Here is a 27,181-nt window from a genome sequence, read left to right on the forward strand (position 1 = left end):
GTTTTTAAAAGAACATCAGTTGGCCAAAGCTCATCACAATGAGAAAACTCTGATTGTTCCAATGTTGTGACATGAAAATAAGATGAGTGTTTCTGATCTATATGAAGGATTTTCCCAAAATAGTGGCATTAAGGAAAATGGAATTGATTGTTTTTTACCTAAATATTTGTCACGATTGTGGATGCTTCCACCATTTCCATGTCCCTGCATTTGAAACTATTCTGTTCACTAAAACTGGCATTTGTGTCTGTCAGCTGTAGCTAGAAATATTTTTTCCCAACATGTTCCAACTGAGACGAATTCATTCCGCAACTGTGCTGTTGCTTTCAGCACCATGGACAGCAGAGTAAACCTTTGAAAAACATAGGCCAAGCTCTGAGAGAGATTATTGTGAAGAACTGATTTGATGATGAAAAAAAAAGAAAAAGAAGAAGTAAAACAAACTTGAGGCGTCAATGTGTCCAGTTAAAAATTGTATTTTGTAAATTTCACATGGAAAAACGGGGGGGGGGGGGGGGGGGGGGGGGAATTCTTACCTTGTCTGTGTTTGGTAAAGTCTGTGTCCTGGTAAAAGTGTCTCCTCCGTTTATACTGATCAGTTCCGCATCTACAGGAGGAAACGGGGCGGGGAAAACCACTACGTCACTCTTGAGCGTGTCTGAGCTGAAGCACACGTCATACTGCTGAGTGGATTTGGAGTAGGACCAGCTCCCATCAGGGTGGGTGGTGATCATGGGGGCGCTGTACCTGCTGAAAGAGCTCTCTGTCCTGTGACATCTGACTGCGATTAACGTGATGAGGCTGAGCAGAAAGATGACTGACACCGCCACAATGGCGATGAGCAGGTACAGGTTTAGATCCGAGAAGCTGTCCTCCTTTATGGGCACATGTCTGAACTGAGTCTGGATGTCCGCTGTGCTCTCCACCACCACTACATCAATAGACACAGTGGCAGACAGGGAGGGCTCTCCGTTATCACACACCAGCACCACCACGGGGTGAGTTTTCAGGTCATTGTCACTCATCCTCCTCTTGGTGCGGACCTCTCCGGTGCTGGTCCCGATGCGGAACAGGTTGTTCCCTTTGGGCTCAGAGAGGTGATAAGAAAGCAGCGCGTTGTAGCCAGAGTCTGCGTCTACAGCCCTGATCTTTGCCACAAAGTAGCCCGCTTCAGCGGAATAGGGGATGCTCTCACTGTTAACGGAGCCGTGCTCAGAATAGGGCGCCAGGATCGTGGGGCTATTGTCATTTTCATCCAGAATCAACACGTTCACAGTCACGTTGCTGCTGAGCGGAGGGACACCAGAGTCTGTGGCCTGGACCTTAAACTGAAACGTTTTCAGCTCCTCAAAGTTAAATGACTGTAGCGTCACTATGTCTCCTGTCTCTTGGTTAATATTCACCATTGTGGACAGGTGCACAGAGTCACCTGGGCTTTTTAGGAGTGAGTAAGTCACGTGACCGTTTTGATCTACGTCAGCGTCAGCTGCTGTGACTGTTTTCATGACTGCGCCAACTGCACTGTTTTCCTTCACATAGACATTTATTAGACTTTCTGTGAACACGGGGCTGTTGTCATTCACGTCTGACACGTGCACAGCTATAAGGCTCGTGCTGGACAGAGGTGGACTGCCTTCATCAACAGCAGTAATGCTCACATTATACTGAGCCGCGCTTTCTCTGTCTAAAGCTCCGTCCACCACCAGAGAATAGTAATTCTTGTAATTGAGCTCAAGTTTAAAGGGAACATTATTATTGATCCGACACTGAACCTGGCCGTTTTTACCTCCGTCTTTATCAGAGACTGAAACCAGCGCAATGGCGGTGCCTATAGGCGCGTCTTCTTTGACCGTGTTCAGCAGAGACGTCACAGAGATTTTTGGAGCGTTATCGTTTACATCTAAGACCTCTATTAGTAATTTAGTATGAGAGGTTAAAGGAGATGTTGCCCCGTCACTTGCTTGGACTCTGATCTCAAACGCGGTGTTTTCTTCAAAGTCAATATTCATTTTATTGGTGACTGTTCCAGTTTTCTCGTCAATATCAAACATGTCGTTTTGTTTTCCTCGTCCTGCTTTACTTAACGCATAAAACACCTCTCCGTTTGGACCTGCGTCTAAATCTGTAGCATTTAAAGTAATGATTGATGTTCCTATTTTCACATTTTCATAGACAGTGGCTTTATACAGGCTTTGCGCAAACACCGGTGCATTATCATTAATGTCCAACACGTGTATTATAATTTCCATTGTCCCGGATTTAGCGGGCGTTCCCCCATCAATAGCAGTGAGTTTTAAATTTATTATTGAGAGTTTTTCTCTGTCTAGCGCTTTCTGCAGCATTAATTCTGGAGTAACGCTCTCTCCTTTGTGCACAGCAAGAGCAAAGTATTCATTTGGGCTTAGTTTGTATGAATTTACCGCATTTTTCCCAACGTCTGCGTCATCAGCAGGTTGAAGGGGATATTTTGTTCCTGATGCGGTGCTCTCGGATATTTCCATTTTTTCAACCAAAGTCTGAAATGACGGGGCATTATCATTTACGTCTAAGATTGTAACCTCCATTCTGTATAGTTTCATTGGGTTACTAATTACGGCCTCCACGTTGAGCGAACATTTTGGGTCATCATTGCAGAGCTCTTCTCTGTCTATCCTCTCATTAATGTACAGGACCCCAGTCCTCTGATTTACGTCGAAATATTTCCTATCAGTTGTTGAAACAATCTGAAAATTACGCGACTGCAATTCCGGTACGTTTAAATGTAGATCTTTGGCAACATTCCCCACGACTGTCCCGATGTCCATCTCCTCTGAAACAGTGTAGGAGAGCTGCCCAAAGACCGATGTCCAGTAACAATCCAACAACACGATCCAGAGGTAAATCCCCGATAATCTCGATGCGCCGAAAAAACACATTATTCTACGACACAGAAAGCACCGTAAAACAACACAGTCCTCAAACGTAAATCCAGAATATAAACGAATAACATGAAAACACGATCATCTTAAGAAACAGAATTGGAAAGCTTCCTTTGTCGTCCGACCCGTCTGTGTAACAAAGCGGTGAGACAGCTTCATCCTTTAAATCTGGGCGGAGCGCTGCGCCCATAAGCAAAAGGCTATACTGACATCGAGTGGACATGACTCTAAATTACGCATCAAAGCAAAAAGAAAAATGAAAAATGAACTACGAGTTTCTATTCATGTGTATGTACATCGGATCTTTAAACATTAATTGTTTAAATCATATCAGCAATATATACAAAGCAAAGAGGACTCACTCTAAATGTTCGGTTTATGTGTGCAACGTGATTTATTGACGTTAACACTACTGAAGGATTTGGTGAAGTGCATCGCTGGATGTAAAAATTAGACCCATTTTCAAATCAACGTCATTTCATTGAACACATTTATAGCGAAAATTAGTTGATCAAAGTGCTACACGGGACAACAGGAGGGCAGAGATTTTCTAATGTGATAGGTGGAAGAAGATGAAGGTTTGGATAAGATTATCCAATTTGAAAACAGAGGAGTCAAGGAAAATATGATTAGTTTTCCATAAATGTGACCTTTGGAGGAAATCATGATTCCTATTTCCCGGTCGCTCAACTCCAGACCGGGAAAAAAATGTTTCAACCAAAATGAACCAATGAGACAAATGCATTTTGCGACTGAAGCGAATTCTATGATTTCAATTCCATGGACAAGCAGAGTAAACGTATGAAAAACGTATGCCGAGTTCTGACAAAATTATCTTTAAGAAGTTCTCTGAAGACTCTGGTCACATCATTTCCACGTCATTAAATTAATTAAAAATAACTCCTTACCTTGTCTGTATTTGGTAAAGTCTGCGTCCTGGTAAAAGTGTCTCCTCCGTTTATACTGATCAGTTCCGCATCTACAGGAGGAAACGGTGCGGGGAAAACCACTACGTCACTCTTGAGCGTGTCTGAGCTGAAGCACACGTCATACTGCTGAGTGGATTTGGAGTAGGACCAGCTCCCGTCAGGGTGGGTGGTGATCATGGGGGCGCTGTACCTGCTGAAAGAGCTCTCTGTCCTGTGACATCTGACTGCTATTAACGTGATGAGGCTGAGCAGAAAGATGACTGACACCGCCACAATGGCGATGAGCAGGTACAGGTTTAAATCCGAGAAGCTGTCCTCCTTTATGGGCACATGTCTGAACTGAGTCTGGATGTCCGCTGTGCTCTCCACCACCACTACATCAATAGACACAGTGGCAGACAGGGAGGGCTCTCCGTTATCACACACCAGCACCACCACGGGGTGAGTTTTCAGGTCATTGTCACTCATCCTCCTCTTGGTGCGGACCTCTCCGGTGCTGGTCCCGATCCGGAACAGGTTGTTCCCTTTGGGCTCAGAGAGGTGATAAGAAAGCAGCGCGTTGTAGCCAGAGTCTGCGTCTACAGCCCTGATCTTTGCCACAAAGTAGCCCGCTTCAGCGGAATAGGGGATGCTCTCACTGTTAACGGAGCCGTGCTCAGAATAGGGCGCGAGGATTGTGGGGCTATTGTCATTTTCATCCTCAAAAAACACGTTCACAGTCACGTTGCTGCTGAGCGGAGGGACACCAGAGTCTGTGGCCAGGACTTTAAACTGAAACGTTTTCAGCTCCTCAAAGTTAAAAGACTGAAGCGTTATTATTTCACCTGTCTCTGAGTTGATGCTAATGAGACTAGATAGAGGTGATCCGTTAATAGTGTGTTGTCCTAAAGAATATGTCACATGACCATTTTGTCCTATGTCCTTATCTGTCGCACTCAGTGTTTTGATTATTGTCCCTGACTTACTGTTTTCCTTCACATTAACGTTCAGCATTTCCTCAGCGAAACGAGGCGGGTTATCATTGACATCTAACACCTCCACAGTCACTACGCTGGTGCTGGACAGGGGAGGACTGCCGTCATCAGCTGCGACTATTGTCACTTTGTGCTGTGCCTGAGACTCTCTATCTAGCTCACCGTTCACAACTAAAGAATAATAGTTTCTATAATTAATTTCCAATTTAAAGGGCGTGTCTCCAGTGAATGCTACATGAACTAAGCCGTTTCTACCACTATCTCTGTCCTGGACAGAAACGAGCGCAACAGCGGTTCCAACTTGGGAATCTTCTCTCACTGCTTTCATGAGTGATGTTACACTTATCTCAGGGGCGTTGTCATTTACATCAAGCACCTCCACGAGCACTTTACAATCCGCTGACATTGGAGGCTGGCCTTTGTCGCTGGCCTGAGCATGAATCTCAAATGCAGGGTTTTGCTCATAGTCAATTGGCCCTTTTACTATAATGGCTCCTGTTTTAGAATCGATGTCAAACAGATTTAAAACCTCGTCTTGTCCTTTCGTCCGTAAGGAGTACTCTATCTCTGCATTAGCACCAGCGTCACTGTCTGTGGCGTTTAACACCAGGACACTGCTGCCCACGGGTAGGTTTTCAACAATCTGTGTTTTATACAAAGAACTACTGAAAACCGGGGCATTGTCGTTTATATCTAAAACATTAACAATGATTTGGCAAGTTCCTGACTTTGGTGGGTTTCCTCCATCAACTGCGGTTACAGTTAGCTGGATGTTGCTTTGTGTTTCTCTGTCTAAAGCCTTTTGAAGAACAAGTTTAGCTGATCCACTCTCACCCGATTTGGAATTCTCTACAGTAAAATAATCATTAACGTTGAGCTTGTAGACACTGACCCCGTTTTTACCTATGTCTAGGTCTAACGCACCAATGAAGCCAAATTTTGCTCCCGGCCTTGTGCTTTCTGCCACATTCATAGTCTGCACTTTCTCTGGGAAAAAGGGCGCGTGGTCGTTGATGTCCAGTATCACAATCTCCAAACGATACAGCTTTAAAGGGTTGTTTATAACAGCCTCAAGATTCACGACGCAGTTTGTTGTTTTAGCACAAAGCTCCTCGCGGTCGATTTTTTCCTTGACAAGAAGAGCTCCCGTTTTGAGGTTCACGTCGAAATAATCTTGTTTAATCCCACCAACAATCTTAAAACCACGCGATTCAAATTCGTTTACGTTTACGTTCATGTCCCTAGCAATATTTCCGATAGAAGTCCCCGGATTTACCTCCTCTGGCACCGAGTATGAAAGCTGGCCACACACCATATCCAAAGACAGTTCCACAAGAAAAAAGGTTAAATAGATCCACCGTGGACAGCATAGCCTCCGCGTCGACAAGACACAATCCATCATCGAATTAGCACATTTAATCCACAGTGTTCATATTTATTTGACTGAAATGAGACGACAGTAAGGTCCTTGTGTTGCTCGCGCTGCGCTTCTAACAAAGCCCCGACAAACGTCACTAGCCTCCGTCTCTGGGAGGAGCTCAAGCCCGCAAGAGGTGCTCAGAAATATGATGGTCAACAGTGCTCTCGTGTGGTAGCTTCAGCCAAATGTCAAAAGTTGATTTTCTACGGCAACACCGCGAACAATTGGTGGTACTTGCAGATCAGCACCACGGACAGCGATAGCTCAAAATGTAGGGAACAAAAACTTAATATCCGCAACAATAATTACTAGAGGAATATACAAAGCAATAATAGCACAAAGTATGAGACCGCCAGAATTAAAGCAATTAGTGAATACACATTTCTACCTGGTGGGGGCGCATGGTGTCAATTTTGAAATACTTTATAACCTTAATTAAAAGTCGGTCTTACCTTCTCTGCGCTGGGCAGAGTCTGTGTCCTGGTAAAAGTGTCTCCTCCGTTTATACTGATCAGTTCCGCATCTACAGGAGGAAACGGTGCGGGGAAAACCACTACGTCACTCTTGAGCGTGTCTGAGCTGAAGCACACGTCATACTGCTGAGTGGATTTGGAGTAGGACCAGCTCCCGTCAGGGTGGGTGGTGATCATGGGGGCGCTGTACCTGCTGAAAGAGCTCTCTGTCCTGTGACATCTGACTGCTATTAACGTGATGAGACTGAGCAGAAAGATGACTGACACCGCCACAATGGCGATGAGCAGGTACAGGTTTAAATCCGAGAAGCTGTCCTCCTTTATGGGCACATGTCTGAACTGAGTCTGGATGTCCGCTGTGCTCTCCACCACCACTACATCAATAGACACAGTGGCAGACAGGGAGGGCTCTCCGTTATCACACACCAGCACCACCACGGGGTGAGTTTTCAGGTCATTGTCACTCATCCTCCTCTTGGTGCGGACCTCTCCGGTGCTGGTCCCGATCCGGAACAGGTTGTTCCCTTTGGGCTCAGAGAGGTGATAAGAAAGCAGCGCGTTGTAGCCAGAGTCTGCGTCTACAGCCCTGATCTTTGCCACAAAGTAGCCCGCTTCAGCGGAATAGGGGATGCTCTCACTGTTAACGGAGCCGTGCTCAGAATAGGGCGCCAGGATTGTGGGGCTATTGTCATTTTCATCCAGAATAAACACGTTCACAGTCACGTTGCTGCTGAGCGGAGGGACACCAGAGTCTGTGGCCTGGACCTTGAACTGAATCGTTTTCAGCTCCTCAAAGTTAAAAGACTGAAGCGTCACTATGTCTCCTGTCTCTTGGTTCATGTTAATCATGGTTGATAGCCTTAAATTACTATCAGTGTTTAAAAGCGAATATCTTAAGCGACTGTTTTGGTCAATATCATAGTCAGTTGCTGAGACCTTTTTGATTATTTCTCCAACTGGATTATTCTCTTTCACATAAATGTTAAAGACATGTTCACTGAAGACGGGCGCGTTGTCATTTACATCTAAAATGTGAATGGTCATTACACTTGTGCTGGACAGAGACGGAGTACCTTTATCTGTCAACACAAAAGTGACGTCATAATGAGACACACTTTCTCTGTCCATTGGACCGTCAACTAATAGCGAGTAATAGTTTTTGTAATTCGGCTCTAATTTAAGAGGAACTTTGTTTTTAATTCGGAGGTTTACTTCACCGTTTTCTCCTCCGTCTTTATCTGAGACTGACACGAGGGCCACTACGGTGCCTGTTGCAGTGTCCTCCCTCACGCTCTGATGGAGAGAGGTGACGGTGACTTCAGGCGCGTTGTCATTAATATCCTCTATTTCCACCAGCACCTTACAGTGCGCGGACATCGGGGGCTGGCCTTTATCACTGGCCTCTACTCGGATCTCAAAAGCCTTCACTTCTTCGTAATCCAGATTACCTTTGAGTTTTATCACACCGTCTTCATTTCCTATTTCAAACAGATCCGTTATTTGTTGCTGCTCGTTGCTTTCTAAAGAATATACAATTTCACTGTTAAGTCCCTCGTCCGCGTCTGTTGCATTTACAGCTATCACCACTGTCCCAAAGGCGGCATTTTCATGAATTTTAGCTTTATACAAAGACGCACTGAAGAGAGGAATGTTGTCATTTGTATCTAAAACATTAACAATAACCTGGGAGGTGCCTGATTTGGGAGGAGACCCTCCATCTACAGCGGTCAGAGTCATAGTAATGACGGCCTGCTTTTCTCTGTCTAGAGCTTTCTGCAGGACTAACTCCGCAGACACTCGGCCTCCTCCTTTGTGCGCAGCTAAAGCAAAATATTCATTTGGACTTAATTTGTAATTGCTTACTCCATTTTTACCCACGTCCGCATCAGTGGCTTCGGGTAGCACGAATTTTACACCTGGCAATGAATTCTCTGCAATATTTCGATTTTGAATTTTGTTTTTAAACACAGGGGCATTATCATTCACGTCTAAAACCTCCACATCGATGCGGTAAAGCTTTAAAGGATTATTAATAACGGCCTCCATGTTCAGTGAACATATCATTTCTTTTGCGCAGAGCTCCTCTCTGTCTATTCTTTCACTTACAAACAAAACTCCGGTCTGTAGATTTACCTCAAAAAATGTCTTTTTTGATCCGGAAACAATTTGAAACATACGGGTCTCCAAATCCTTAGGGTTTAGGTTTAAATCCTTTGCGATATTTCCAACATGAGTCCCAGGGTTCACCTCCTCTGACACGGAATAGGAAAGCTGTCCCCGCACCGTTTGCAAACCACGATCCAACAAGAAATAGATGAACAATATTCCAAAAGATCTCCATCTCTGGGGCAAAGACATAGTTTGGAGTTTGCTTTAAATTCTCTTAATCTGAAACTATTTACATTTTTCGTATCTAATGCTCGTTTGACTTATTTCTTCTCCGTTCCAACTCTCTTTGTTGCAAATATTGAAGGCGGTCTAAAAACGGGAGGGACCTTGTTCCATCATGCCTCAACACTCTGCCACCCCATGGAGCAACAGTGGCACTATGTGGACAAAATGAGTCAGAGCAAGTGTGTGGAAGAGGTGTGTGTTGAGCAGCGGAGCAACTGCCCCTTCATTTTTATGCAATATCACACTGGCTGCCCTTTTTATTCATGAGTGTGATTTCCGCTTAATAACTGTTGGCAGTATGCTATAAAAGTGACATCAAAATGATATTGATTTTAATCGAGTTTAGTCTTTTGACAAAAATATGATTTAGTTTTGACAATTTTCAGTCCTAATTTTCATCAACAACAATATAATGTGAATTTAGTCGACTAAATAATATCATTTAATGACCTTTGCATTCATATTATTGTATTCAAATATCTTGAATCAGACCTTTGCCAGTCAATTTAAATGATACAAGCCTCTTTCAAAGTGAAAAGAAACTGGACGTTTTATGTTGTGGTCCCTTCTTTTCATGATTATTTAGTTTGAATGACTAATGAATAATAATCTACTAATACTACTAATAATAATGTAATCAAGTACTCATAGCTAACTACTTTTAGTCAGCAAGAATATTACATTGACTAAAATATTTTAGCCGATGAAATGAACACTGCGGTTCACATTATATTATTATATTTGCTTTGTACATTTGAGTTAGATGAAATTGCTTGTTGAAACAATTCACTCATTTGCACTCAATGATTCACTTTTTTTTTCCTTCATATTAAGCAAATGAGGAAAATGTTGTATTGTTTAATTAGGTTTTGGGTTACTCCACCTTCCCTCTCTCCCCCTCCTGTGCTGGTCACGCTGCAAGAGCTCAGTCAGCAAATGTTATTGCCAGGCAGCTCCACAGAGAGGCAGAAGAACTCATACCTGCTTCCTCCTGACCTACACTGTTATACAAGGACATTTCTAACAGAAGAATCGACACATACTAAATGTGTATTGTGTTCAATGAGCACCTTTTTACCTCATTTTATTTGGAATTACAAAATTACATTACTGTTCGCTTGTTAGTTGATTTATCTTAATATTGATTATATAATAATTCTTCCACTTTTTTTATTGTTTATGGTCCTGAAAATGCACATCTGTTACTGATAGCCTACAGTTTCCCGTGTGCATAAACAAAGTCATTCTGATTCTGACATTTTTACAAGTCTTTCCTTCTGCAGAATGACTGGCGTCTATGAAAAATCCCACCTCATTTGTAATCCTTGGATTAAGCCCTGGATTTGAAAGCCCCCGTCCTTTCAGCTGGAAGCATGATTTGATTTGCAAATATTAATAACCACCACAGCTGCAATAATCCAGTGACCCCTAAGACACCAACAATAATAATAATAATGACAACAGCTCACAATGAAAATCTGTGTGTTCAATCATTTTAATGTAGTGGAAACAATGGCACTGAGCTGGGCACCCTTTACACACATACAGCTCTCCTTGGCTTATATACAACAGCACATGATGAAATATACTGAATCATAGTTCATTTGTAGGTCAGAGTCTGCAGCATTGATCCAACAGCGCTGCGTTTTTAATGAAATCAACCGGACATCACTGGTACAATGAAGTTGACACAGAAAACACACTCAGATGGGACAAACTGCAGGGTTGTGCTCTGCCACCTGCTGATAGCTTCACAACAATTTATTTTCTATATAGAAGTATTTCAAGGAATAGTTTAGTGTTTGGACATGTGAAATATTGTACAGGAAGTTGTATAAGTGTATTACCTGGATTTTTTTTTGTGTTTGTTTGTTTTTTAACAACATGCTACTTATTGGTAAAGGCATACAGGAGGATGTAGGGCTGGGTACCGTTAAAAGGTACCAGTATGGCAAAAAAGAAAATATACAAAAAAAATTGTATAGAAAACAGGTGCCAAAGAAATATCAATATAGGCTATATTCTTCATAGATACCAAGATTTGATCCTCGGTGGTGTGTTATAAAACAGCAAGAAAGAAAATGATTCAACTCTCTCTCGCGGCACAAATGAATGACAAAAATGACAGGTTTTGCTTAAAGAAACAGTGCTTTATGGCAGTGGTTCTCAACTGGTGGACGGGAACCCAAAAGTGGGGCCCGCTCCATTTCCAGCGGGATGCGGCCGGGTTGATTGTAAGCTTCATCAATGCCTACACCAACTGCACTTTGTGAAGAAATACTGCATTTTGATATCATAGACTATTTTGTTTTAAATGACCAAAGTCTGTTTGTACAGGAGTTTTCCATCATAGACAAAGCAGGTGTTGGTTTAGACGTTGGACACCTAAACCAACAAGTTAAGGTATAGGGCCTTTAAGCACAGATGACAGCTTAAAGGTCCTATACCTGATTTCTATTTTTTTATTTTTTTATTTTTTTCCTTTTTTTACAACAATGACATCCCAATTCTTCATAGTAAGTTCATAAACATGATTCACGACTTCCAGGGTCACTTTTACAGTAATGTTAACATAAATTAACCTGCAAGCTCACAATATTTTTTTTTTTTTTGTCACAAACCAGTGCATATTCAATATACTGAAGCAGGACAATACAAATATACTTTTACTACTAGTAAAAGAAAAGAAAAGAAAAGGAAAAGAAAAGGAAAAGAAAAGAAAAGAAAAGGGGCACAGGGCCTTTAAGAACCTTTGTGCAAAGTTGAAATTATTTGGGTCGCAACTTATTATGATAAGTTGGAGAACCACAAGCTGAGAACCACAGCTTTATGGAACGCATTAACATTATCATCTGTTTTTTGTTTTTTTTGGTTTTTTTTGATAAATATTATTGCAGCGTGAGTACAACAAAAAAAGTACTTGTACTGCAAACCAAGTACCATTAAAGCAGTGGTACCAGAGAGAGCAAAAAAGAAAGAAAGAAAGGTGCTCAGCCCTAAATAGGAGTAGAGATAACAGGGAGTAAACTTTACAATATTAGCAAATAAGTAGAATTTACATCGCTGTTTTTGCATTGCCAAAAGCAACCTTAAGACATGGCACGTCACATAACACCCACACAGCGTTGTGCAAGATCAAATAATAATATGAATTCAGTCCATATGAAGAGTCCAAGTCCAAGGAGTAACATACATGACTGTAGTTTGTGAAAAATAACCACACACATGCAAAAATATTAAGGTATACATTCCACTATGCAACATACAATATCACATTTTCATCTTCAGCCCTTATTTAGAAAGAGGGGCTTCATGTATTGCATCAAAATATCATACAGTATAAAATAGTTTAGTCCCTGTTCTCCATTTCTAGGTAATACACTTGAAACACTGAACTATCCCCCTTAGCAGAAAAGCAAACACATTGATCTCATAGGTATCAATAAAAGTTTTTTTCTCTTACAAATCACAATTAGCACTACTGTCGTCAACATGCATTTTGTGGCTATTTACAGAGAGAGTCATAATTACAGCAGAAAAGCACGGTGGGAGTGAGGCCAACTACAGTGCACGTCCAGACAGCCATGGGATGGACACTGACTTTGCCACAAGATGAGGGTGACGCTCAACACACAGCTAATCCTCCACTGCCATACGGAAGCGTACCTGCAACAATATTAAAAAACAGTGTTCAAGTATCAGCGTAGTACAGTTTTCAACATAATCTAGGCTACAACATGGGGGTTTTCATTACGCACGTCAACAACTCAGGGAGCCATTGTAAAAAGACACAAAAGTCCACATTTGTGTCGAGGTTTTGTGTTAAGGCGAGACACTGCGGAGAAAATAAGGATTTAGAGGAAACAATTTGAAACTCTTACTGCGGATTAGTGGTATAAACCTAATGGAAAAAGGTGATGTCTGTTCTTATGTGGAGGGGTTGCATTTTAAGTGCAAAAATGACAATAATATTGGATTTAAGGGAATGAGCCAGGTGTAAAGTCATGGGTTTGTTTTGTTACCATTTGACTCTAAATTTATTGCAGAAAGGGGTGTGGGATATCTTATTATATATTGTTAAAAAAATAAAAAGGGGTGGATAGGTTTAAATTGATAAATAGCTAAATAAAGAAATCCATAAATAATAAGGTGATCAGGCAAGGAAGCAGAAATTAAAAATTAATAATGTTCATGTTCAGGTCATTTTGTCAAGACGGGAAAAACGTGTCTGTAGTTTAATATCTTTAAGGATAGATAAAATAATGAAAAAAAGCGTTTTTAGAAAACTGCCATACATTTAAGGAGGAAAGTTGATTCTGTGAAATAATTAAACTAACTTTTGTGTAGATTGGATTCTTTCTCTGCTTCCAGGTGGAAGTTGATCTTTTCAGACCCGGTTAGGTCCAAACCTGAAAATTGAGAGAGAGAGAAAATGCTTTGTTTGCAGTGTCTCGCCTTAATTTGACCTTTTACATTTTTTTGAAAGTTTTGATTTATTTACAAACATAACCTACATTATTCAACTGGCTCCCTGACATTTCTAACTGCTTCTATGGTAAGATATCTTGAAAAAAGAAAATAAAGCCGGAAATAGGACAAGTGCAATGTTCTTACCCTATTGGCAAACAAGTCAGAATCAAATCATGCTTCAAGTCAGAAAGAGCCCAGAACAAGTCACAACATCTAGGTCAACACGCTACCTAATCTTACTTAGTCGAAACAACTGCAATCCAGATTCATGTTCTGAATTTGAGTCTTTTAAAGCAGTCTAATTTATTATTTGCAGCACGGCACTAGACTGTAATAGAGCTCTGATTGTGCAAGCCAACAAATTATTGAGAAAAACCCACATTTGCGTCATGCTTATTGAATAACAGTAGCATCATTTTATTTCCGTTAGATGCGGGTAGTACTCAGTTAGATTTGAAGTAACTGTACTTCATGGAGTAGATGTTTCACACAGTACTTTTTAATATGTCTACTTCAGTAAATGTTTTAAGATTAAAGAAACAGTAAAACATCTTCATCTTTCCACAGCGAGAAGATGAAAAATAAAGCTTCTTGTTTATATTCAAAAATGAAACAAGGTGCATTCTTTAGAAATATCTGATTTTACTCAAGTAGTTCCCAAGTGGTATTCCCATTAATAAGTACTGTGTTACTTTCACTCATTATTTTAAATATTTTTAGGTCACAATTTCTCTATTACTCTTAGTCTTACTCTTACTCTTGAGTAATAATTTTGGCCACTCTACCCGCCTCTGGTTGTGTAAATATAGCAGGGAGTGGGTGTATTGGACGGAGAGACATTAGCAGAAGGTGACAACAGCAGGGCTTGAAACCCACTAATTTATTTATCAGCTACGGCACCACAGCAACCAAACATGGCTCCCCTGCCTGACAATTCCATATTTTCTTTATCTGCACTGTATGTATGGCCCTGTGCGTTAGAAAGCTTGTATATATGTCATTTGGAGGGGGGAGGGTGTCGGCAGAGGACGCTTTAGGGCGAGTCCCCCCTCCCTCCTCCTCCCGTACTCTCTCCTTCTGCCTGGTCTCCGTGGCAACGCCGTCTCTGGGACCGACATAACGCATGTGCACACACCCGCCCACACCACACAGGCTCGATTTTCTCGAAGTAGATTCTGCACATTTACCATCTTAACCAATCTCAACTCGCTTTAAAAACATATTTAGAACAAGTGAACAACAGCTCCACTATACATCAGACAAGGCTTTTTTTTTTAGTTCTTGCCTCATTCACTTATAATGTCGTACTGCAGCAGAATACAAAGTCAGATCAACCTGTAGTTTCGTGGCTGTCTTTCTTTCAATTCCTGTCTCCCACAGAAAGCCTGACCTTTCCATGCCGCCATGTCCTGTGCTCCTGTGCCCTCTGGGACGTCAGATCAGCCCACACAGCATCCTCCCCCTACAGCCGTCCACTGACTTACTGATGCCGTCATGAGCTCATCTTAGCACAAGGATTATACTATACTATACTTATGTATGTCAAAAGCATCTGTCTATGCAATTGCTTGTATTGTACTATTATTAGCTGATTCTCAATGAGTCTCTTTTAGAGGAAAGACACTGCCACGCCCCAATGTAGCAGCAGCTCAGGGTCACCGGAGGTGCTGTGTGAAAGAAAAGCAAATCGCTGTTTGTTTGTCACAACAACTAAAATACGTACTGTTCTTAATTTGACTAAAAAACAGAATGTCAACCCCTCTTAACAAGGCAGAGGCTAAGAAGTCCAAATACAAATGCTCAGACAAGTTCACTGAATTGCTTGCGATGGTCATTCTTTTCCCTATGATTTGTCAGCTGTTGATTTAATGTGTAAAAGCAAAGTCTCTTTCCAGGCCAGCATTGCATTTTGCTGTGTAGGGGTTCACACAAAGGCGGGTGTGGCTTTACAAAACACAAGACAGCCTAAACCCAGGACAATGCTGTAGAGAGCATGTCCAAAACATGTGCACCCTCCCCTGAGACTGGAGCCATAAAAGGCTGCTCACTCATCTGGAAACTCACGGCACTGGGCCAAAAATCACATAATTAGTTACTCTACTGTAAACCAGCAGACTCCGAACAGAATGGAAGAGTAACAACAGTTGCTACTGTGCAGTGTTAGAAGTACTACAGAGTAGGTTTTAAAATGTCCTAATAATTGTGCACATTAAATAATTGCATTTAACATCCAGGATGAGTGTCACAGGGAAAGTGATCTGCTTGTCTTGAAATAACGCATAACTCAGGTTTAAAACATGTTTGCAAGGCCTTGGACAAAAACAAATTTCAAAGTGACTTCTTGCTGCAGCATATTGGGAGGAAAAAAATATATTGAATATTATTTAATGGCACTGGTACGTACAATGTCCCTTACGCACGGGATCCCAGTGAGCCCTATTTGAAATGTAATTAATCTTTTCAATCTAATACAAAAGGTGCAATCAGTCTGAAGCACAATAAAACAGCACGTTAGCAGCTGATTATTTCATCCTATACAGCTCATATGTTGCCATACTATCGCCAGGACATGGCTTGTTTGATAAAGTTCCACGCTGTGCACTATTGAGCTCCCAAAAAATACTGTTCATCTTTCATATGGGTAAATATACTATTGTAGTAGCGTCTGACAGTACTCCTGACCGGAGATCACAACCTTGAGTCCCCAGAGCTTCAGATTTTAAAAAAAAAGTCCGAACTATGATGACTAACAAGGTTATCATGACAGGATGGCATTTTGATGTACTTTTAAATTGACTCTGACTCTATAAACTACCCAGATTTCTGTTCATTACTGAAGTATTTCAAGTTGATGTATCCACGGGGGAAATGGGGTCAAGCACCTCTGCTCCAGACCATAATATTAATAATAATGGCTTATTCTTGTATTGTGCTTTACGAGTCTGAGTTGATAAGCTTCCCAAACTGCAACACTGTAGTCATTATGCTTTCATTTCACTCTTTTCTTGCTCACCTTTTACATTCAGAGAAGGGGTGAAGTGTCTTGCCCGAGGACACAATCACAATCTTCATCATGAGACGACCTTCTCTACCATCTGAGCCACTATCGCCCCACCACTATTACTCAGACATGCCAATAACAGAGTAAACCGGAATCTATAGCTACAAGGAAGTGATTGGGGAATTCTGATTGGCCAGTGACCATCACTGTGACCTCAACACTGCACCGTGATTGGCTATGCTTCAGCCTAGAGACAACATACAGTTGTTCCCATGGGAAGCACCAGCAATTGATTCAGTGTCTCCTCCAGTATCCATGGTGATGCAGATGCAGACCCTGACTATGCTCCCTCCTCCCTTCTCTGTACATGTATTAGGAAACATTTTGTACCAATGCTGAATTTGAGCATAATGGTAGAAAAGCATGCATTTGCGTTGGGGTCACAGTATCTGGTCTATTCTCACACTGAACCATTCTCACACACGGTTTGAGAAAAAAAAAAAATCATTTTCAAGGGATTACAAATAAATCTTGCTTCCTCGTCAGGCATGCTTAACCCAGATTTGTCCATCAAATAGTTCAGTGGGGAAAAGGGGCAATGTCTGTGTCCCTGACTTAGATATGAGTGTGAAATGGGACCGGACATACTATGCACTGATCGATAGTCACACTGAAACATACAAGTCAATATACTGGTCAGTACACCAGTCGATGTTAAATTGTATTGACACACATACGCAGAAACGTAGTTCAACTTTGTGCCACAAGGAGGAGCAATTTTACTCTTTTCTTTGTTCACAGTAGCTCTTTCCACACACACAGCTCTGGTGAGATATCAGGACAGACAGTGCTACGCAGCTTCATATTACATTATCATCATCTCACTTGAAAATGATAGTGTTTCAGCGATACTCTGACAACAGTGTCTGTGGAAATGAACTGTCACTGCTCAAGATACAGTAGCAAAAAGAGTATAGAACAAACAGCACAACCCATAGACTTAAACAAGGGTGTGACGTGATTGCAACAAAATACTGGTGTTTTACTCAGATGTCTACTTGGATTTTTTATATAAAAAGATTTCTCTGCAGTGATTATTAATGCAACGGTGCAGCAGTGTTTTAGGGCTATTTTTACTTCTTGTGAGTCATGCAGTAAATATGCAGCAGGCTGCGGTGCTGCATGTGAGGAGCACTGCAGGTGGATGTGAGCTCTGGGCTTGGCCCAGAAAAATCTATGTCTGAATTATAGACGAGGGCTGGCCTGCAGAGGACCTCTCAGAGGCACTCAAAATGGTGCATGTGGCTGCTCCACTTTTCACGGGACATGAAGAAAACTATTTATAAAATTATATCAGTTAAAGCATACAATGTGGGCTGAGGCCATCTTCCACTGTCATCAAAACTTAAATAGCTACAAGAACATCAACTCAACGACAACCTCTCAAAACCCAGGGCCTATGTCTGCTGCAGACAGTAGATACAATACATCTTAGTCATAACTAACTGATCTTATACTTACAATGCGACACTAACTAGCACTGATGATGATTTCTGTACATGCCAGAACACTCACCTTTGGACAGTCTGTACTTCATGGACTATAATCGCATTAAAGAGAGTCAAGAGGAGAATTACCACTTCACCCTGAACAGAGGCTTTAATCCTGAACCACTGGGAATACAGACAGACTGAGTGAACGAAACAGAGTTTAACACTGTTTAATCAAGGGTGACTTTGTTGAACAACCTTTTACAACAGTATCTGGTTATTACATTAAAAAAAATTGTATTTTTCTGAGGTGAAACATCATAATTGTACAGCTGTTGAATCTTACAGCATTGAATGAATGACCCCATAAGAATAACAACTTTTGGAACCCATGATTCACAAATAGATTGCCTATTGCTTTACTTAAAATGTCTGATTATTGCTGATTATACATGCATAATCATGATCAATTATTAATGGAATATTTTTCACATGCCTTCAAGATGCTTCGGGGCACATCTTAAAAGCATCATAAAACACTTCTGAGTTGTGGTTAGTTGTGGTCCAAACTCGTACCCAACTTTCACACATTTATAACATTCCACATTTTTCACAGGGTTGAGTTAAGGCTCTTGCACAACTTACTGGCATGGAGATGAAAACAACGAAAGAGCATTTTCACAGATAACTGCTTTTATACTGAGGGACAAAACAAATAGCAATCCAGTACTACAAAAAAATTGGTGCAGGGCTTAAAAAAACACAACCATCTCCACACTCAATAATTTTTCCGAGATACTGTACGACGAAATTACAAGGGAGACAGTTCGTAGTTCTGTGCTTTAGCCAAAATACTTTTACAAGTAAGTCTTTTCGTCACCTTGCAGTATTATGAACAGGCAGGAGGGGGCATAAGAGAGAGAATGAGCTTTAGAAAAACAAGCGCTGCTAGAACAGGAGGAGGAAAGTGGAAACGCTTTGATGAAGACTGCAAAAAAAACAAAAGGGATACTATATCGCAAAAACTGAACAAGAGAAACGCTCAGGAAGAAAGATGCTGTCTGGATAGGTGAACATTTGCGGTGGTAAAACAAGGGGTTCGTGATATCTGCAGAACAAAGACATAGGAGGCAGAGACAACGATCTGTTTCGGGGGGGGAGGAGAGAGAGCGCTGTACCAAATGAGTCAGGCTTACAGCACTGGCTCGGTCTTCCACACCCATCTCCCATTGTTACATCCACACTCCACAGAAGAGGACGGGAGTATCATGTGAATATTCGACACACAGATCCAGAAAATGTGCCGTCGTCGCAGAACGGACACTTTCCCTCTAATGATAAAAGCCACGCGTTAATCCACATTTCTGGTGGTGTTATTTGACAGATGGCTCATCTATAGATAAAGCAGGCAGCAGGCTACATGTGGGATGATATGATTCACTGTACAGGGCTGTTGAAAACTTCACATTCACAATGACCACGCACACAATCACTGTCCAAATGGGTCTAGTTTTCTGGTGAAATGTTAAGGAGACAACATTTTTCTATGCTCCTGCCGCAGTGGATTCCTAGTGCAGTCACTGGTCGCACTTTCCTTTACAGCACATGCTAGCAAAGAATAACCGGGTTAATGCACTTTCCCAGCCATGTTTCTATATTTGTTTACGGTCTTTTTACTGCGTTACGGCTACAGTGTTATTTCCATCATATTACCTTGTCATTACAGTGCAATTTACACTATATTTCTTGATCTTAATGTGTGATTTTGTCTAATCCAATCCAACTTTTTTCAAACAACACCGGTGACAAAGCTTGATATATTACTTTTCCCCAAGCCTGTAGCATGCAATAAATGATAATAAGCTGTATAAATTCAAATTGGAAGGCTATATTTCCACATTTCACTGAGTCTCAATCTCCTCGCACCAGTTTTCCAGGTACCACCAGGCTAAAACCGGGATCAAATCCAGAACTGAAAACTACTGTAGTCCGGAACATGGACTAAATCATAAGTTATATGTGATTGTAAACAGGCCTAAACCTAAACAACTTCCAGACTTTAATGCAATGCTAATGAATGAACCTAAGCTAAAATAAAGTGTAAAATGACAGAGCCCAGAGTACCACCAGAGGAAGTGCAGTTTGAAAACCATTTCCCTATTTTTATTCCTACCTCTTGTCACTGTCGGCCAGTTTAAGTCCGCTACATTTGCCTCTTTACCAGTCGGCTCACCTATAAATGCACGCTACCCTCCATCATCCTGCCATTTCAACACGTCGTACTTGTATTTTGCTTTTGTTTCTCGTTTCTTCTATACACCACACACGCAAGACGGTTTTACTTGTTTCATATTCTGCTAGACCATGTTTCCATATTTATAATCAAAAGAATAGTTCCTCACATCAGCGTCCTGTGCCCCACTCCTGTTCCAAGTTATGGACAATAACAAGCCTCAATCACGACTCACAGGGTTTCTACAGGCAGCAGAAAGCCAAATGTAATGCTTTTTAATGCCATTGTTGATGCCTAAATATATTCTAATGCCACAGGCGCAACAAATATGTGCATATTTGATCAATCAATCCCATCAAACAGAGGAATGAGGGGACATTTGGATACTCAGAAGCAAATTGGACACAACAAGCAAGTTATGAGCAAAACATTTTGGACAAATTCTGCCAAAACTGCAGCTGAATGAGTTTTAGACCTGAATGTGTATTTTTGTCAAAGTTATGCAGTAAAAATAGCTGAAAATTATCATTATTTTTCGGTATATTAAGATTCAATGCATGCAATTCCAAGTTCATCTAGTTATAAGAGTATACCCCTGATAGGGAAACACTGGCCTACAGGGAAAGGCTGCAGCACATGTGCTATACATACGCTGGACACTCAATTGAGTGTCTTGAGATTGACTCCCAACTGCAACACCTGCTATTCACCCCCTTTTTGTCCATGCTGCTGTGCTGTACTGTTTAAGTTTTCCCTCAGGGGATTGTTTTAAATGGCTAAAGTAATGAGTTTCAGCCCTAAAACAAAGCAAGAAAACGGTGGAGACACTGCAGTTAAAGTTGTGTTTACATGTTAGGCCAGTTTCGCTCTCCTTTAAAACAAACTTTATCAGGGCAAAACATAAATTGACTCATCTCTCATTCAATCTATAGATTTATATGGGAAGTTTTACCTTCACATTTTCTCAAAACACTTTTGTGGGGCTGACATCTTCACTTACAGTAGCACTAAATTAGAAAAAAAACACACAAAAAACATTCTCATTCATTGAACTTTGAACTTTGAATTTGATATTTTTCTTAACAAAACTAATTCTGAAAACAAAAATGACCTAATATTTGATTTATTTTTCATCGAAGACATACAACATCCTATTATTTTCCCATATGAAAACAAATAAGAGAATACCCACAATTTTATGTCAGTAATCTACTCAAAAGTTGAAAAAAATTCTCAGTGTCTCTCATCTTAATGTTTAAAATTCACATGTATTATGTATTGTATTTAACTTCTTAACCGGGCACATTTTCTCCAGTTTCACTTTACCCAAATCTAATAGCTTCTTGGAAAAAGCCTCAGAATATGCAGCAAGAAGAATAATCGAAAAAGCGTCAAAAACGACAAATAGGAGACAAAAAGGTGATAAAAACAGTTACAAAAATAGCAACAAAACTGCAGCAAAAAAGCAGTCAAGAAAGCAACAATAAAGTGATGAAAAAGCAACAAAAACGCAACCAAAATGCAGCGAAAAGGGTGAAATAAATGTGACAATAAAGCACCAAATATAGGATGTGAGAATAACGCAGCAATTAGCTAAAATCTCAGTTCACTTTTGTAGGCCTTAGCTTTGAAATGAGGCATTACCCTGGCTGTAAACTCTACTCAAGAACCTTTAGGATTTGGGAAAAGCTGAACTGGAGAAAATGTGCTCGGCTAAGGCGGGAGGTAAGAGGTTAACCAATCACAATCACAATATTTTCAAATACATTGTCACAAAAGCACAATCAAAAGAAAAAGTCTATCCATCTGTATTATTGTTCAAATAAGATTTACATTGAGTGCCCTTGTTAAAAGTGAATATGTAGGTCATAGGTACTGCACTAAATCAAAAAACATAAACAGTGTTATGACCAGTGAGGACAAGGAATCATTAATGCACGACTTCTATATCTGCAACAGTCTTCCACTCTCGGCCAACATCTGATGCTATCCGTGCTTATCCGAACTAAGTACAACATATGATACTAATCACTCAGTGGTATAGATCAGCGGGCCTATCCCATGAGCAGTGCAAGGATCCAGTGGTAAGACACCAATCCTCTTACTAAGAGTTCGCTCAGTGGGCAGACAGATTATCGTGGATTTTCTTCTCCAATACAGAACAATAGTTCAATACAAGATTTGACCGCTCTTTGCACTGCCTGACTCTGTGCAGCTTGTGGAGACTCCGCCGTAGTCTCTCAACCAACTGTGACCTCTCTTATTTTGCACAGAACGGCTGCTCAGTCAGTTCAATCCTCCGGGCGGGCGGTGATGACCTAAGCGCTGCAGCAGATGTTGTGGCTGCGAGAGCGCTAATGCCAAACAGGAGCTGAGCAGGCACGCATCTGCTTTAGACTATGTTGATTCAAGAAAAAAAAAAGAGACTATTGCAACACAGTACCGAGCGGGACATGACTCATAGGCTGCAATCACATAACATTCAAAAGAGCCAATCGTTTTTATTGAGGCCCTGAATTCTGGGAAGAATGTGTCTTTTTCCCCATCAAAAGGGGAAATGTTTGCAAAATGCAGATGTTTCGACATGGTTTATGAACTAAGGTGAAATGTTCTCTCCCTACAATAGGCATTGAGAGAGTAGGTAGGTAGGTTAACAATGGCTGCATTATAAATAGAGTGGTTGTAGTACTCTCTTTACTGTTTGTTTACATGTTAAAAAAAATAAAAAAAATAAGAAATTGTACTTCTTAGTTTTATCATAAGGTAATTTTTACTTCTACTTGAGCAAAATTGTAATGAAGTATCTGTACTATTACTTGAACAAAATTATAATTCAAATGTCCTGACAAAACATTAGTGTCATGTAGTGCTCACAAGTGAGAAAGGCAAGAGGGGAAGGCGCAGAGAGAGAAGATATGTCTGAGCTAAAGAGAAACTGAGGTTCTGGGGGGAGGGGGCATCAACTATTAAACTGCTACATCTATACTCAATTAATCTAATTTTACAAATATCATTGGTTTGTTAACATTTCTGTTCAGGGCACCAAAATGCAGCAGCCCTGCCCAGATCAGTGTGTCACTTACAGCAGATGAACACAGGCCTGTAGATTCACTCGGTCACTGCATTGAACAGATTAGTGTATGGACGCAAAACAACTTTGTTCAGCTAAACTCAGACAAAACTGAACTCATTGTCTGTGGCCCACAGAAACAAAGGCTTTTTCTCTAAAAGCTAAAATCAGGTTATAATTTTGACAAATTAAATCAATTACATCAGCAGCCTTTTATCACCCCCAAAATATAGCCAAAATATTGCCAGGTTTGATTCAGAGAGAGACTAATCCATGTGTTTGTCTCCAGCTGGTTAGACGACTGTAACGGCCTGCTCACAGGCCTCTCTAAATGAGACTGCTGAAGTACATCCAAACTGAAGCAGGAAATATGACCATATTAGTTCAATGCTCAGGTGTCTGCAGTGGCTTCCTGTTGCTCAGAGACTAGGCTTAAAAACAACTCTGCTACTTGTCTAGCACTGAGGTACATCTCTGACATGTTAGAGCCAATGAACTCCTTGAAAACATATCAAGGGACATTCCATAAATACATTCCATAAACATCTCAGGCTAGAACCTCGGGGAGTCGTCTCCTGGTGCCTATAGAGTTGAGACTGAACACAGTGGGCTGTGTTTATGCAACTAAAGTCTGAAACTGTCTGACATGGCTAAAAGTATTTTATTTGACATTCTTGATCTGCATTTTTCATATATATATTTATTCATCTTTATTGCTGTTTCTAATCATTAATTCTTTACTTGTATTATATTTTTTGGATATTTATGTGTAATATATTTTATTTGTTGCACATTGAGCTGCTTTTTTTGTGTATAAAATGTGCTTACTAAATAAAATAGATTTGCTTCTACACTTCAACTACAGAGTACAGAAGATGCCTCAAGAACCTTCGTTGAAAATGCTTTGCTTAGATGTAGAAAAGATCCTTATACTGGCTGTGTAGAGAAAGCTGAAGCGTTTCGACTCACAAGGTCTTTATCAGAAGATCCTTATACTGAAAAGAAGCTATTTAAATTTCACTCTGCTACTGAAATAAAATCATGTACAGGGTCTTTAATTGTTACTTGTGATGAACGTTAAACCATGAGATTAGTTTGGCAATGTGGACCCAATCCTGAGCAGAAAATATGAGGTTCATCATGTGGATTTTATTTTTGGAAATTTCATTCAAAGAAACAAACATCGCCCCTGCCCTCCATCTGAAAAGATGGCATCGAATCCAGAACTATTGTGTTTGCAGCCTACTGCAAGTAGAGATAGATTTATGTAGAGACAGATAAAGCAACAAACAACAAAGCCCCAGTGCCTATATGGATGTTTACACTTTATACACTCAGCCTGAAGCAATGAGGGGAGACATGATGAGACTTGACGAATGGCGACTACTACAGTCCAAGATAACTGCAGGAGTGGGCTCAACCGTTTCAGTAAAAACATGTAAGAAATGGATTGAAGGAAGCAATGGCATTATCTAACAGATCCCAGGAGGCCATACAGTGTCTCTTTACAACCAGAGAGAGAGAAAAGTTGCACACTAAATTGTTACGGTTATATAAAGAATAAAAAAATGTCGCCACAGGTCTTGTTTTGAAAAGCAAGCCGTTCAAGTGCATTAAAGCCGCACTGTGTAACATCCCAGGTTTGTGTATTGCTATGTCACAAAAGCAACTAAAGGGTAAACCACAATGAAGCCTTATTAAGAGAGCCAAATGTGTTTAAACCTAATGATTGGTTGCCAGTAGTCAAAGCAAAATGGATGTCCTGCTCCCAGCAAAAGGTGAGAGTCAGGCCTGAGGGGAGGCGAGGCCACTCACACAAACAACACATGGTTTATCAGGTATTTTGCACCAATATAAAACACCACTTTTATACAATATGGATGTAACATGTACTGAGGTGATGTCTTATTGGATGTCTTATCATGAACACTACAAACACACATGACTGCAAACTGAACTTGACTCATTCTCACGGTGGTGTAGGGAGAACTGTCTGGATTCAAATGTATCCACAGCTAAAGAAATGACCATTAACTTCCAACATGGCCACTCCAGCTCTCCCTCACTCACTGTCAACAATGAAATAATTGAAAAGGTCAATTCATACAAATACCTCGGTTCCATAATCGACCATAAACTCACATTCAAACTCAACGCTGAACACATTTTTTCAAAATGTCAACAACACCTCTTTTTTCTCCGTAAGCTCCGCAAACTCCAAGTCCATCAATCCATTCACGCCTCTTTCTACAAATGTTTCATTGAATCCATCCTCACATTCAACATCACTGTCTGGTTTGGTTCACTCACTCTCACCCACCGCAACATGCTCAATAAAATGATCAAAATCAGCAATAAAATCATCAGTCAGGAGCAGGTCTCACTCAGTAGCATCTATGACTCCAGAATTCTGAGGAAAGGAACCCAGATCTCCACAGACTCCTCACACACTCTGCACTCTCACTACGCCCTGTTACCATCAGGGCGTAGGTTCAGGTCCCTCCCTCTGGGGAAAAAGAGGACGACCTCCACTTTCCTCCCCACCTCCATCCACCTGCTGAATGAATAAATGACTGTGTGGACCGTAGTCTATCACAGGCCCACTATATTTTTAATATATGTATTATTGCATTGTTGATTGTGTTGTTTGTCTGTGGATGTACTGTTTTTATCGGGCCCGTATTGGCATATGTTCTGCAAATGAAGTTCCGGATAAATATAATAAATAAAAATAATAAGAGCTGAGTCATGAGAAATAAGGTCCATCCATCTTATTGAACTACACCACAAAAACCTGCAGAACAATATATATTCCTCTCAGTTAAATGCAACTTGTCTATTATACTGATATCCCATCTGAAACCTGTCAAGAGCACTTTAAAGAACAGCCAAAACAAAATAAAACTGTAGTCTGAGTTTTAGCTCAGGTGAGACACAAGTGGTAAAATATCCTTTAAATTGTGCGGGATCAAAAACAGTGAATGTGAACTGTTAACTGGAAGATCTACAGCCTGGTAAAAAAAAAAAAAAATGATGACAAATCTTTCAATAAAAAAATAATTGTGTTTCTGCCTTTGGAATAAGAACCTAAAGTGCCTATGCCCTTCACTCCTATATTGGCCCCTGTAATTAAAAAAAATCTGATGAAATCGGATAGTGTCAGATTTATTTAAGACACTGCTAGTATTCGAGAGCATTCAGTCTATAAATACATTTCTCTTTCATATTTGATTTGAAGTATATGAAATGTAATGTCTGAAAGCACTGACTCTTGTATGTAACACGTGTTCGCACAAGCGTGTCTTTGAAAAGTGCGAACACAGAGAGCGTAGCTGTTTGCCTTGCGCTGCACTCTGCCTGTAAATTAGATTAGCATCACTGTTGCTGACCCGGATGCGAGTGGCGCTGTCCTGTGCCGCAGCTGTGGCAATGAGCAAGAATGTGCCCCACTGACACACAACAGCACATGCAGCATCCACAGCTATATGCACGAGCCCGAAGGCATGAGACTGCGAAGAATACCGAGCATGTGGCAGAGCGAGAGACGAGACAACAGAAAACAACAGAGTGAAGTCAGCCTGGCATGTGAACGGACTGCACCAAGGGCAGACATAAAAGCAGCGGAAAACCAGGCCAAGAGAGGGGGGTATGGGGGAAGGGAGAGATGGGCGGGGACAAACCGACCATATCAATATGGAGAAGGCTGCAATAAAACCAGGGAAGACACTGCTTCAAGGTAGTTTATGAATGTGACTGTTTTAGACCATTATGTTTTCCATCACAATATACTTAGGTTAGTTAATTAATTG

At 40.9% G+C, this 27,181-nt stretch overlaps 3 protein-coding genes across 8 annotated transcripts in view; all 3 read right to left on the bottom strand.

Annotated features, from left to right (window-relative positions):
- The window catches only part of LOC306963731 (protocadherin alpha-5-like), a 95,666-nt gene that overhangs the window by 56,865 nt on the left and 11,620 nt on the right, over window positions 1–27,181 (bottom strand). Inside the window, exon 1 of one of the 5 annotated variants that reach the window (XM_079557415.1) lies at window positions 6,694–9,355. The exons of the other annotated variants lie outside the window; for them this stretch is intronic. Coding sequence (XP_079413541.1) covers window positions 6,694–9,072 — 2,379 coding nt within the window. The 5' untranslated portion in view covers window positions 9,073–9,355. Of the gene's footprint in view, window positions 1–6,693; window positions 9,356–27,181 lie in introns of those variants that run through there. 5 annotated transcript variants of the gene reach the window in all.
- LOC306963484 (protocadherin alpha-3-like) lies at window positions 302–6,661 on the bottom strand (the record flags this gene model as incomplete). The annotated part of the gene is made up of 3 exons (XM_079557055.1): window positions 5,198–6,661; window positions 537–1,907; window positions 302–352 (listed from the first exon to the last, which is right to left on the bottom strand). The coding sequence occupies exons 1-3, from the start codon at window positions 6,221–6,223 to the stop codon at window positions 302–304; spliced, it is 2,448 nt and encodes an 815-aa protein (XP_079413181.1). The 5' UTR covers window positions 6,224–6,661.
- The window catches only part of LOC306963756 (protocadherin alpha-3-like), a 53,702-nt gene continuing 38,344 nt past the window's right edge, over window positions 11,824–27,181 (bottom strand). The window contains exons 2-3 of one of the 2 annotated variants that reach the window (XR_013792925.1): window positions 13,446–13,517; window positions 11,824–12,774 (exon numbers count right to left, since the gene is read on the bottom strand). Coding sequence is in view for 1 of the 2 variants with exons in the window: in XM_079557450.1 (XP_079413576.1) it covers window positions 12,745–12,774 (30 nt within the window). In the remaining variant the exon portion in view is untranslated. The remainder of the gene's footprint in view (window positions 12,775–13,445; window positions 13,518–27,181) is intronic. The other variant, XM_079557450.1, reaches the window with a different exon arrangement.

Source organism: Gobius niger (genome assembly GCF_951799975.1).
Source record: "Gobius niger genome assembly, chromosome: 5".
NCBI lineage: Eukaryota > Metazoa > Chordata > Actinopteri > Gobiiformes > Gobiidae > Gobius > Gobius niger.